This window comes from Danio rerio, chromosome 17 (genome assembly GCF_049306965.1).
Source record: "Danio rerio strain Tuebingen ecotype United States chromosome 17, GRCz12tu, whole genome shotgun sequence".
In the NCBI taxonomy this organism is placed as follows: Eukaryota; Metazoa; Chordata; class Actinopteri; order Cypriniformes; family Danionidae; genus Danio; species Danio rerio.
In genome coordinates this window covers 15,894,948-15,908,036 of record NC_133192.1, presented here as the reverse complement: position 1 = coordinate 15,908,036, position 13,089 = coordinate 15,894,948, and the positions used below count along the sequence as shown (strand labels likewise).

At 32.3% G+C, this 13,089-nt stretch overlaps 1 protein-coding gene across 17 annotated transcripts in view; it reads left to right on the top strand.

Annotated features, from left to right (window-relative positions):
- Positions 1 to 13,089, top strand: part of ppp1r13ba (protein phosphatase 1, regulatory subunit 13Ba) — a 77,491-nt gene that overhangs the window by 36,156 nt on the left and 28,246 nt on the right. For 13 of the 17 annotated variants that reach the window (XM_073927365.1, XM_073927361.1, XM_073927364.1 and 10 more), the window contains exon 4: positions 1,574 to 1,641. In XM_073927365.1, coding sequence (XP_073783466.1) covers positions 1,574 to 1,641 — 68 coding nt within the window. Of the gene's footprint in view, positions 1 to 1,132; positions 1,428 to 1,573; positions 1,642 to 13,089 lie in introns of those variants that run through there. The other 4 variants (XM_073927368.1, XM_009292890.4, XM_073927371.1 and 1 more) reach the window with 4 other exon arrangements.

Below are 13,089 nucleotides of genomic sequence, written 5' to 3'. Positions count from 1 at the left end.
TAAGTTGTTGGTTTATTACACTGTGGTGACCCCTGATGAATAAAGGGACTAAGCCGAAGGAAAGCCAGGAATTGTGATTCTTCGACATAAATACAGATTTTCATACTTTCTGAGGTCAGGAATGTAATTGTAGACCTTCCTAGACTACTGTGTATATAACACTTATATTGTGTATAGTCCTATAATGTGACAAAGATTTGTTAATATTAATAGTAATATCACACACACACACACACACACACACACACACACACACACACACACACACACACACACACACACACACACACATATATATATATATATAGTTTATATCTCATTCTTAATACAAAATAATAATAATAAGTTATTTAGTGCCTTTCCAGAAAAAAAGTCAAATGTCTTTTAGTTTATATACCAATTCAATATGAAATTATATAGTCTTAATATGAAACAAATAAGAACTAAATTACAATAATGTACACTATAAAATTTCAATGCTAACATTTACATTCAGATACTTTGAGTAAATATTAATGTTTGTCACTTTTTAAATGGTATAATACAAGTGATAAACAATATTTATTTATTGTTTAGCACTTTTAAAAGGTATATCAAATTATTTAAAACTGATAAACAATAAATATTATTTATTATTATTATTTTATTAAACAATTTAAAAAGTGATAAATAATATTTATTGTTTATCACTTTTAAATACTTTAATATACCATTCAAAATGATAAAAATGAATATTATTGTAAAATGAGATATGAAACAAATAAAGAAATGTATTTTTAATGTAATTTAATTTTTAAATGAAATGAAATTAAGTTAAATTACATTTAATTTTATTTAATTTTATTTTTCAACTGAACAACAATGGACCAAGTTCTGTCAGAACACCTTAGCAACCAAAAAATATCCGTGTAACATTAAGGCATCTTGCTTTAGCAAGTAAAGCAGCATTTAGCACATATGCACATATATATATATATATATATATATATATATATATATATATATATATATATATATATATATATATATATATATATATATATATATATATATATATATATATATATATATAACCCATCTACTTTGTCGTATCACTATATTCTAAATTAGTCTTTGAGAGCAGAGGGCAGTCAGTGGGATTGTGGAGAGACCTATCAGATGCAGCGCGTTCATGAAGGTCTAGGTATTTTCAGAGCCTCTGACAGGATTACACATAATAACACAGCCCTGGATTTACAGAATTAAGCCCCTGCTTATTTATAGATGCCACGGCTAAAAGCGCTGGCGAAACAAAGGCTCACAAAAGAGAAATGACTGGAGGTTGCTAAATGCTGTTCAGCAAAATCCAGTGTCTCGACAAAGAGTAATCAGGGTTAATATGCCAGCTAAAATCCCACTGCTAGATCACATGCTCTGCAGACTGAGAGGTATCCGTAATTTAGTCATACATGCGACTTATTATATATATATTATATGGTAGCAAGCTTTATGTTTGAGAGTTTGTGTTTTGCCATCGTTTTGACTTTGTTCGAGTGCAGGGTTGGATGATGTAATCTTGTTTTATTCCTAACAGGAAGTCAGACTGCAGATCAAGCTGACAGGAAGTGCAGAGGGAATTCGGACAAGCCCTCCGAAAATGGGGTATGTTTACATTCCCGCTTCCCTTCTAAACTGATTATCGTACCTCTTTGAGTGCATACCAATGGTGTAATTAGCTATGTTTACATCCACCTATTTTTATGTGCATTATAAGGAATTTCACATTAAAAATGCTTGATGGAAACTCCAGGATGCACATCAATTCAGAAAATTTTAAGCTAATGTTTACATTCAGGTATTTTAGAAATACCTTTTTAATTACTTTATTATACTATTTAAAAATGATAAACGATAAACATTATTGTTTATCACTATTAAATAAATGCATTTAAAAGTGATAAACAATAAATAATATTGTTTATCACTTTTATTATACCAATTAAAAGTGAAAAATGGTATGGTTTTTAAATGGTATATTAAAGTATTTAAAAGTGTATAAGAGTGATAATAAAAGCGATAAACTATAATATTTATTTTTAAATGGTATATTAAAGTATTTAAAAGTGTATTAGAGTTATAATAAAAGCGATAAACTATATTATTTATTGTTTATCACGTTTATGATACCATTTAAAAGTGATAAAACACTTTAAACACATAAAAGCACTGTAGAAAATGCACAATCCCTTCATCTTGTTGCAACTCAAATCAATTAAGATAACTTAATGGTTTTCTCAATTTTACGCTGATTAAACATAAAACAATTATGTTGTCCCTAAAAAAAACTCAAGAACTTTGTTGTTTCAACTAGTTTTAAATAAGCAGCACAACTGAGTATAAACTTTTTTATCAGATAAGAACAAATGTGCATGAGGATAGAAACGTAAACATGTATAGTACACTTGAGAATATAAGATGTTGATGGTGTTTAATGCATTAGCAGTGAATGAGCGATATGAGATTACTGAATATCCCGGGACAGATTGACTTTGTAAAATTAGAGTAAGATGGGTTTGTCTTTTAGGGCTTTGATACCTAGAGTACACAGGATTTAATATAAATATAATAATACATTTTTTAACTTGAAAAATTAAAAATGAAAATGTGGTCTTTATTTACTTTAACTCTCTGTACTGTAATATTGTTTATTAAATATATGCTTTCTAATCTCTAGTGTGTACAGAAGAATAGTAGTTGACCAGAAAAATGGTCATATCTGCAAGAAATATTGTCCTAATTCGGTCCCACTTAATATTAAGCATCCTCAACTACTATGTACTTACATCAAAAAAATAAATACAATGTACTTACTGTGTTTATAATGTATTTGAGAACACTTGTGGTGCTCTTGAGTTGGGATAGAGGTTGGATTATGGACAGGTTTGGTGGTGTGGGTAGGTTTAAGGGTGGGTTAAGGTGAAAGGGATGGTCAACAGTGCATTTACAAATGTACCTACAAAAGTTAACTACAGATGTAATTACATACATGTATTTAATCAAGCATAAGTACACAATAAATACATGTATTTACACAATAAGGACATTGTAACAACTATTACTTCCTATGTAAGTACATATTAGTGAAGGCCACTTAATATAAAGTGGGACCCTTAATTCTACTAGTATCCATTTTTTAATTATATGTAAATATGACATTTATGTATTTAGAATATAGTCTTATTTAGACTGACTTAATAAAATGTATACATTTAAAATGATTTCAGATTCAGTTAATTTCATTCATATGAACATTTAATTGTAATTAATAAAAAAACTTTGTCTGATTTTTTAAATTTATTTTTTAATCAGATTTTATTGTCACTTGTCATTAGGGGTCAAGCATGGAAGGTGTGTATGCACCTTTTGTATCCATTCCGGTTCTTATTATTATTCTTTCGGCTTTTTCTTCTTCCTCTTCTTCTTCTTTTTCTTCTTCTTCTTCCGCTCTGGGAGTCTATGGCAGCCCTATGAACCGTTTGCGGCATTTGTGCAAAGTTTAGCACACTGATAGTGATATAGGACAGTCTGATCTTCAACCACAACAAATTTGGACTCTCTAACTTAAATTCTTTAGCACCAGCATTTGTCCAAAGTTTCACTTATGTTTATTGCTATACAACATTTTAACAGAATGGGCTACAATCAAAATTCTTTTTTTTATCTCTTCATTCCTTGGCTCAAGCTGATTTAAATGCATCCCTCAAACAAAGTCATTTTTTAATTTTGACTTTTGAATAGTTTTGTCTATTGTCATGAGGCTGGTCTTGCAGATTCCTTGGATTATACATATAATTTATTCCCTAATTGACACAACTTCCTGTCCACCATTTTGAATTAGTTTGAAAATCTGCTGTTTTAAACTCTCCATAGATTGTTAGCCCAAATTCCACCATGGCTCAGACCATGCTTCCAAAAAGTTAAAGAAATTATCCAATCGCTCTGTAACTTGTTGCTGTGCTTGTTTATGGTGTGGCTGCTTGGCCCCGATAATTGCTGCTTGCAGCTAAATTTTTATTTATATTTGTTTAAATAATTTTCTATTATTAAGCTGCTTTAATGTTTTAATTGACTTTTTTTCTATATTTATTTAAAGTTTTTAAGTTGAATGTTAATCTATTATACTCTATTATAACCCTTTTAGTACTGGGTTGTCGCTGGACATATGCCAGAATATTTGGCAGTTCATTGCGCTGTGGCAACCCCTGATAAATAAGGGACTAAGCTGAAGGAATATGAATGCAACTCATTCTTAATACTATTAGTTAATAATAACAGCACTGCTTCGGAAAGCCTGTGAAATAGTAAACTGTTAGGAAAATAATGGCAGAAATAATATTTTTAAGACAGAACTGCTACTTTAAAGAGTCAGTTCTGACTGCAGCCGCCATTTAATTCTGGTCCACATGAGAGACTCCAGTTGGAAGTTAAAAGTTGAAAGCTTCGCAGCTGGAAGCTTGTGTGCAATGTGCTGATAAGCTCCAGTCCTCCGCCAAAGTCATCAGCAGTGGACTGGTTCATGTGGCGGACGCAGGACATTTAGAGAAATACACAGATTTCTCTGTTGCCAAAAAAGAGAAAAAGACACATAACACTGCCTTTCTATTTTACTCCAGATGAAAGTGATCGTGCTTTAAAAATGAGCCTGTGTTTTCTTTTTCTGAGCTTAAAAGCACACATCTACATTCCTCTGTCAGTATTTTGAGAAACAGGAAACTGTGATAATCCAGATTTACATTCAGCTATAACCATAAAACTCTGAAAGATTCAATCATTTCACTTGTTTCAGTAGTATTTATAGTACTCCATTTTAGCTTTTATTTTTATTTTCAATATTTTGACAAATTTAGTACTTAAAAATTATAATTACTTTCCTTTGTTTGAATATTATTTGTTTTAATTTTGAATTTAAATGGCTAAAATGTAATAATGACAATATTTTTATTCTTTTAAATGTCATTTAGCTAGTTTTGTTTTGCTACTTTATTTTAAAATCTTTTGAATTTCAATTAGAGAGGTTTAACTATCTAATATATTTATATTATAATGTCACATATATATTACATATCTATTAGGTAACACTTTATTTTGATGGTCCATTTCAGTATTAGTAGACTGTCTGTTTAATGTCTGTTGATAAGAAACTTTGCTAGTACATGTCAATTTACACTAACTCTAATCCCAAACTAACAGTCTACTTATAATCCAATGAGAATTAGTTGGCATGTAGATGCAATGTAACTTAAATTCAACAAGCGGACCATCAAAATAAAGTGTGACCATCTATTATAAGCTGCTTTGACACCATCTTAATCATTTAAAAAGCGTTATAAAAATAAAAATGAATTGAATTGAATATATTTTTTTCATTCAAGGTACACACTTGGTCAGTTTTTGGGAATCTGGGAATCGAACCCAACTAGCAATGCTAGTGCTTTGCTCTACTGTTTGAACTTTAAGAAAGCCTAACAAGTTCGTTATAGTTGTTATTTACACTGCTACAGAAGATTTGGAAAATAGTGAACATTTAATCTAGACAGAAGAATATTTTTTTTACATCACTGTAGTCGCCACATGATTGTTACACATAAGCAAAGTATGTTCGAGAATCAGAAAACACAGGTTTAAAAAACAACACTTGCTTTCTATTCTTCTCAATATGATACCCATCATGCCTTTTTAAGAACGTTCTTTCTCTGAGCTTAAAAACTCACATCTACAGTACAATACTCTACATCTACAATACTCAGAGTATTTTAAGGAAAAGAAAATTGATGTCTGCATGTAATAATCCAGATTCACATTCAGCAATTATCATAAAACTGTGAAAGTTTCAAACATTTCACTCATTTCAATAGTGTTTATAGTACTCTATTTTAACTTCTATTTAATTGTTTGACACTTTTAGTACTTATAATGTATAATTACTTTCATTTGTCAAAATATTTTTATTTAAATGACTAAAATCTAATAATGGTAATTTTGTTATGCTTTTAAATGCCATTTAACTAGTTTTGTTTTGTTATTTTAATTAAAAACATTTTAACTCAATCAGATTATAATATTTATGTGATAATGGCATATATTTCATTTACATGTATCTATTTTAAACTGTATATATCTATGTTAATTCATTTATCTAGGTTAAGCAGCTTTGACACAATCTAAACAATGTAAAAGCACTATAGAAATAAAGATGAATTTTAATTATAATGGAATATATTTTACATTCATGCATTTGGCAGATGCTTTTTATTCATCAAAGTTTGACATTGTTTAAGTTCTTGCTTCAGCGTACATTAACAACTAAACATTTCTTATACCTCTTCGGAGTGAAGATGAATAAATGTGTAATTTGTAAATCTTGCATTTTTCACCTTGAGGTGACTTTGAAACATACAGACTTTGTTAACAATTTGGCGCTTACGTTTTCAAAATAAAAGTCTTGAAAACATGGTGAGTGAAATATATGCTTAAAATAACTAAGGGAGGAAAACTATCACTGTTGAATGACTAGAAAACGTTTAGCTTACCGAACGCAGACTGAGGCATGCATATTAATGATTTTAGAGTTTTTTTTTAATGATCTCAGAGGTGCATATGAACAAGTAGGTATTGCTGCAGCCCGAAGACCTCCAAGTGGGAAGGGATTACACCACAAGTAGGTTGGATTTAGGTGGTGTAGGTGCGTTGGGGTAGGTGTAGACATTCATAAAGCACAATATTTGACTCTGTGTCATATACAAGACATTTAATAAATAAAAATTCCAGAAATGTACAGCCCACATGAAGCTCGTAGGCCCACCAACTTGGAGCTCAAGTCCCTCCCAGTTGGAGCTGGCTTCGACCTTCATTTATTCCCTTCTCCATATGAGTTGTGTTCATACGATGATGTCTGCCACTCATGAGGTCTGGATAAATGACCTAAAGTAGGCATACATGCAAATGTGAAAGGCGTGGCCTGTGAGTCTCGTCACAGTTTGTTTTGTTTTCTGATTGGCCTATTGTCCACTGGGGTTTTACACTCGTGGAATTGACATGAGAATGAGGAAACAGTAGTGTCTGAGGCTCATAGTATGCCCATTTTTAAATACTGATCTTTTATTATTGTTCTGTGCTTCGGTATACACAGATTTTCATTATAGGGCACCTTTAAACAACATTCTTTTTCTAAGCTCAAAAACTCCCATCTACATTCCTCAGTGAGTATTTTAGGAAAAGGGAAATTGATGTCTGCGTGTAATACTCCAGATTCACATTCCATACTGCTATAATCATAAAACCCATATAAAGCCGCTCAGCACTTGAACAGGTGGTCATCGGGACCTTCCCAGCATCACCAGTTATGTTATAAATGAGCGACGCTATTGCTCCGGTATCTCGATACGCTTTCCTCCACGTGTCCCATCATGCAGCTGTTATTAGAGATAATCCAGACAGTAGGGAGCTTCTCTTTCAAGCAGGATCATGTGATGATATTTTAATTACATCCGGCCAATAAACTTTAGGACTCGTGAAGCCCTGCGCTGGCCTGATTGTATACGGTTACTCTAAAACTGTCAGCATAATATGCAAGTCTGCAAGTGTGCTCCACTTTAAACCAGGTCAAAGGGCTGGAAGGCAAAATATATTAGATGACTAGATGTTCGGCACACCAAAAATCCCGCTCTCCCTTGATAATACAACCTAGCAGCTGCGAATCAGCAGTTGTGCTTTATCTTTATATAGTGATTCTTTTAGGGTCAGAATGCATCAGGCTTTGTTTGGGATGTTGATGTCATTATACACGTGTCAACAGTGCGTAAACTATATATTTAATGTTGTTTGCTTTGAATACATCTTTTTTCCGAGAGATCAGGTGGATGAAGGATGGTTTTATAGCACTGTTCGAAAGATGCTCAGCATGTGCTGCATTCATTTGTGTGAAAATGCAATAAGTTGCGTGATATTGAGAAATTATATTACAAATTCAGGGCTTGACATTAAGGAGTGGCCTGGAGGCTGATTTAAAAGACAAGTGGTCAAAGTTTGTTAAGTGTGTAAGCCGTATAAATTAGAATACCCACAAACTATTAGACCATTCGAGTGCAGGAAGACACTTAATTCAATACTCATAGACGTTTTCTGTGTGCACAGATTGACAACAGATTGTTTCGTTTCAAAAACAGAAACATTTTTACACTGTAAAAAAAATGTAGCATTTCATACAGTTCATTCATGTTGTCTCAACACAAATCAGTTAATTTAACTTAACAAATTTAAGTTGATCAAACAAAACAATTAAGTTGTCAACTTAAAAACCTAATGAACTGAGTTGTTTCAGCTCATTTTAATTAAGTAGTTTGAACAAGCAGCAAAAAGATATTTTTGTAGTGTACCATGATTAACCGCCGCTGGTCTCCCATACGTAATCAGCAATAAACCAGTTAGATTGATCCAAGCCTACAATAAGGCCCAATTCCAATTCTTCTTCATGTGAAGGGGTAGAGGTGTCACAGGGGGACTAGATAGGCTAGGTACCCCCTCAAACCGAGATTTTTCAGGACCATACTCAAAACCAAGGGATAAGAAAATTTCCCAGAATACACCAGCCACAACGGCAGCATAGCTGCATCCGGAATTAAGAAGATCCACAAATTAGTATTTTTTGTCATTATTATGATTTTTTACAACAAACAAGCATATGATTTGTTGGTTTCACACAATTCCTTATTGTTATCCCAACTCAAATAGATTAAGTTAACTTAATTGTTTTACAAATTTAAGTCGATTAAACTTGAAATTATTAGGTTGTCCCCAAAAAAACTCAGAAACTGTTTATTCAGCTCATTTCAATTAAATAGTTTGAACAAGCATTTGAGTGAACTTTTGGCCAAAATAGAGCACTTTCAGTCAATTTCACAGGTCTGGTTCAAATTGTTTTGGACAATGTCGTCATCTATACTTCTCACATCAAAAAATATTTCTGTTTTTAGCACATTGCTGTAGTGCAGTGATGCCTAAATAAGGGCCCGTGGGCCAAAGTTGGCCCATTGTAAACTTTGATTTGGCCCACATCCCATCTAAGAGAGTGAGAAGAATGGAGAGGGATTGGGGAGATGCCTTTAAAAGAAATCATAATTTCTAATTTGATGTAACTTTTTGTTGTAAGTTTGTTTTATTGCTGAGCTAAAAAAAAAAAAAAATGTTTTAATTAAATGTTGCAAACAAATCTGATTTTTTAAAAATGTACAGTAAATAATGTCACTTGATGGATATGGACCATGGTAAGCAAATCAAAGCAAAAACTAATGCTTCATTCAACAGTGCTCCATTTTGTTATAAATGAGATTCCTTTTACTATAATAATTTCTTTATAAATATAAAAAATGATGCTTTGTTAGTTATTATAAAGCAATGCTTTTTAGTTATTTTTAAATATTATTAAATTAATTCAAAATTTACAGATGGCATCTTTATTTACCTTTGGCCTCAATCAAGTTTGGTTTTTGGCCATTCATGAGAAAAAGTTTGAGAACCCCTGCTGTAGTGTAACCACACCGTAAACACACTCAGTAGTGTTTGCCACTGTTTTCAAAGTTGTCTGATTTTTCTTTACAGATTTTAATTAAACCATTACATTTAATTAAAAAAGGCAAGCACTGGCTTTATGCATCTCCACAGCGTGGGTGATTCCAAGCCGCAGTCTGGACAAGACTTTCATGTTTGGCTTTGCAAGAATATAAAGAGATCTTTCATCAGGCTCGTTGTTGGGTTTTCAGGCCTGTCAGCTTTGTCTCTGCCCTTGCATTGCTCCGATATCACTATCATTGACCTTCTCTTTCTTTCTCTTTTTCTGCCTCTAGATGCTCCTGTAACATTCTGTGATGATGCTTACAGAGTTACCATTTCGGTCGCACTGTGCCTCCTGCATCCAGCAGATAAAACTTTATTAGATAATCAAAATTCACCGTAAAATGCGATTAGGAGTTCTGCGAGAATGCAAATGCTCCATCCGCAGAGATGAATGCTTAGCCCTTGAAAGTTGCAGAAGATCTGCGCTTGTTTTCCCTCAAGGCACTGTGCATAGTCATAAAAGAGAAACCTTTCTGTTTAAATGCTGCAAAAAATATCTGTGAATTAATGTAATATTTTGTTTGAAGACAACACTGTAAACTCTTCTAATTATAAAAAAACTACAGTATTTACAGAATTGTGCTGAAATAACATTGTTGCTAACTGTTTTTCCTTAATGACCCTGAATTCAAAAATGTACTTCAAATTAAACATTTAAAGGGGACCTGTTATGCAAAAATCACTTTTATAAGGGGTTTAAACACAGTAATGTGCCAACAGTGTATGAATATAACCAGCTTCTCATGGTACAAAACTATTAATTTTAATTTGGCATTCTCCCTTTGTACTATACATGTCATCAGAGGAGAAAAGCCCCGCTCATTAGTGATGATCTCTCCCACATTGGAGGTTAGTCTTGTTTTTGAATCTGCCACTATGCTGACACATAGTCATTTGTAGCTCCGCCCTCTTTTAAAAAGTCTCATTTGAATTTAAAGTGACAGTCATCAAAATTACACAATGAGGATCAAAGACTAAAAGGGGCAATTTCAAAGGGTTATAAAACATTATTTGTGGGATATTTTAATCAGGCATTCTTACAAAGGCATTCTATAGGGATATCAGAGACTTATTGTTCATCTTGTAAACGGGCATAATAGGTCCCCTTTAAATATTTCACCCAAAAAAAGAATAATTCTGTTATCATTTTTTTCAACCTTAACTTGTCCACAACCTCATTTACTTTCTTTCATCTAAAGATGATATTATGAAAAATGCTGGTTGTTGGACTTCCACACTAATTTTTTTTTTCTACTGTAAAAGTCAACAGCTACTTTTATGCGCATTTTGGATATGCGCATAAAAAACGGTTAATGGAAATGACATGATGCGCATAAGTTTTGAAAATGCGCATAAAGAATGTATGTGCATAACTGAGTAGGATAAACTTTTTATTCAATAAGAAAAGATGTGCATAAACTACGATGGAAACACTTTTACTGAACAAATGCCAGGATTCGCGTTAAAGAGGTCATGTGATTTTGTTATAAGAGATCGTGTGATGATAAAAATATCTGCGAATGGACAAACCAACAGGCTGAGCACACTAAAACATCTGAAATGTTGTTTTGGTCATTCTAAAATGCCTTAATCATTTCAGTATTAGTGTTTTTACAATAATATTTAACTCCAGAACTGTCAAGAGCATCTGTGTTCCATGTCTTACACCTTTAAATGCCAAGACGCGTTCACTGCATGTCGGCATTTGTCTTCTGAGGCGCGAGTCATTTAATAAATAAAGAAAAGGTTGACGCAGCTTCTCCTACCACAGCAATTCAGATTTTACTGTTGACATTTGATGCCAGTTAATCAGGAAGTTACAATTTGGTTCTCTTTGACTCATTGGATGGAAACGCTGCTTTATTCGCATGTCTTTTATGCGATAATCCAGTTTTGCACATAAATTAAATTTTAATCTTTTGATGAAAACATGCTAATGGCTGCCAGCAATTAGCATTCTTTGAATTATCTTCTTTTGTTGCTAACAGTAAAAAAGAAACTCATAAAGGTTTAAAACCCCACAAAGGAATGTACAATGTAAAACCCAACAGTCATCTTTATCAAATGAAATGAGTGTAGTTAACTCAAAATTTACTGAAAGTTTATTCTACTCCTTTGAAAAGAGTTTTGAACTCAGTCTTGAAGGTAATTTGTTAATTAAATACCTCATTACTTTAACGTAAATGGAGTAAGTTTACAGTACTCATATGGATTAGTTTTTTTTTTTACTCAAATGGTTTGTAGCAGTCGATTTCCTCAAATGGTTTGAGTTGCCTTAACTTGTTGGGTTTTAAGGTACTCAGTTGGTTTGAGTTCTCTTCATTTATTGGGTTTTATTGTGCTCAAATTGCTTCATGTACTCAAAAAGATTAAGTTCACAGTACTCACTAGGATTACTTTTTGAACTTAAATGGTTTGTTGCAATCGATTTCCTCTAATGGTTTGAGTTACCTTAACTTGGGTTTTACAATGTAAGTGATGAGCTAATTTTCATTCTCGGGTGAACTATCCCTTTAAGTTTATTGTTTTATACTTTAAAATCTTAATTTACTGCTTTCCATTATGCTACTGAATTTTATTTAAGTTTTGTTTTTTAAGTACTCAAAAGTTCTACCCTAAAAGAAAATGAGACACGCTGCACTGCAACTAAATTAAATAAAACTTTTTTTTTCATGTTTTCTTTTATTAACAGTATTATTAATGAAAATGTTTCTTTTATTAAGTTTTACTAATTATTTTTAGTTCAAGTTAGCAATAATAACCCTGACAAACACACTCACTTTTTATAATTTATTTAATGCATTATTGCAGTATAAAATAATTAGTTATGCCATTATGCTGGTATACTAAATTTTTATTTAAGTTTTGTTTTTGAAGCAACTAGATGAAATAAAATTTTTTTTTTTAGATAATTTCTTTTATTAATATTTGTATTCTTTAAAATGTCTGTTTTTTTCCTAAGTTTTAGTTTTCTTTTTTAGTTTAAGTTAGCGATAATAATCCTGAATCTATTAGAACAGAACTGCAACCCATTTTTTTCTAGTTTATAGGCAGTGATTTACTGGCTACTTAAAACGAACAAAAAAACTAGAGCAATTCAAAGAGTAGGAACAGTCCCACTGCTGAATTCTAGGTTTAGATGGTTTGTTCAGAACAACATGTGATTATGCATCTCCAGTTTATGGATTGCTCTTTATTTGTCCCGCGTTGTTCTCCTGCAGTCGCCTATTTTTGCAGAACAGAATCATCCCTCTAAAGAACACGGCTGTCTGATGCACATTACGCTGAAGTGGAGAGCACAGATTTTGGCCTGTGGCACTAGCAGTGTTTTTTTTTTTCTTTAGCGTATGGACACATGAAGGTCAGTCATGAGTGACCGCGGTCAGTTAAATGAATCAGTACTAGGAGCTATTAAAATGCGGAGAGAACTAAATGCCT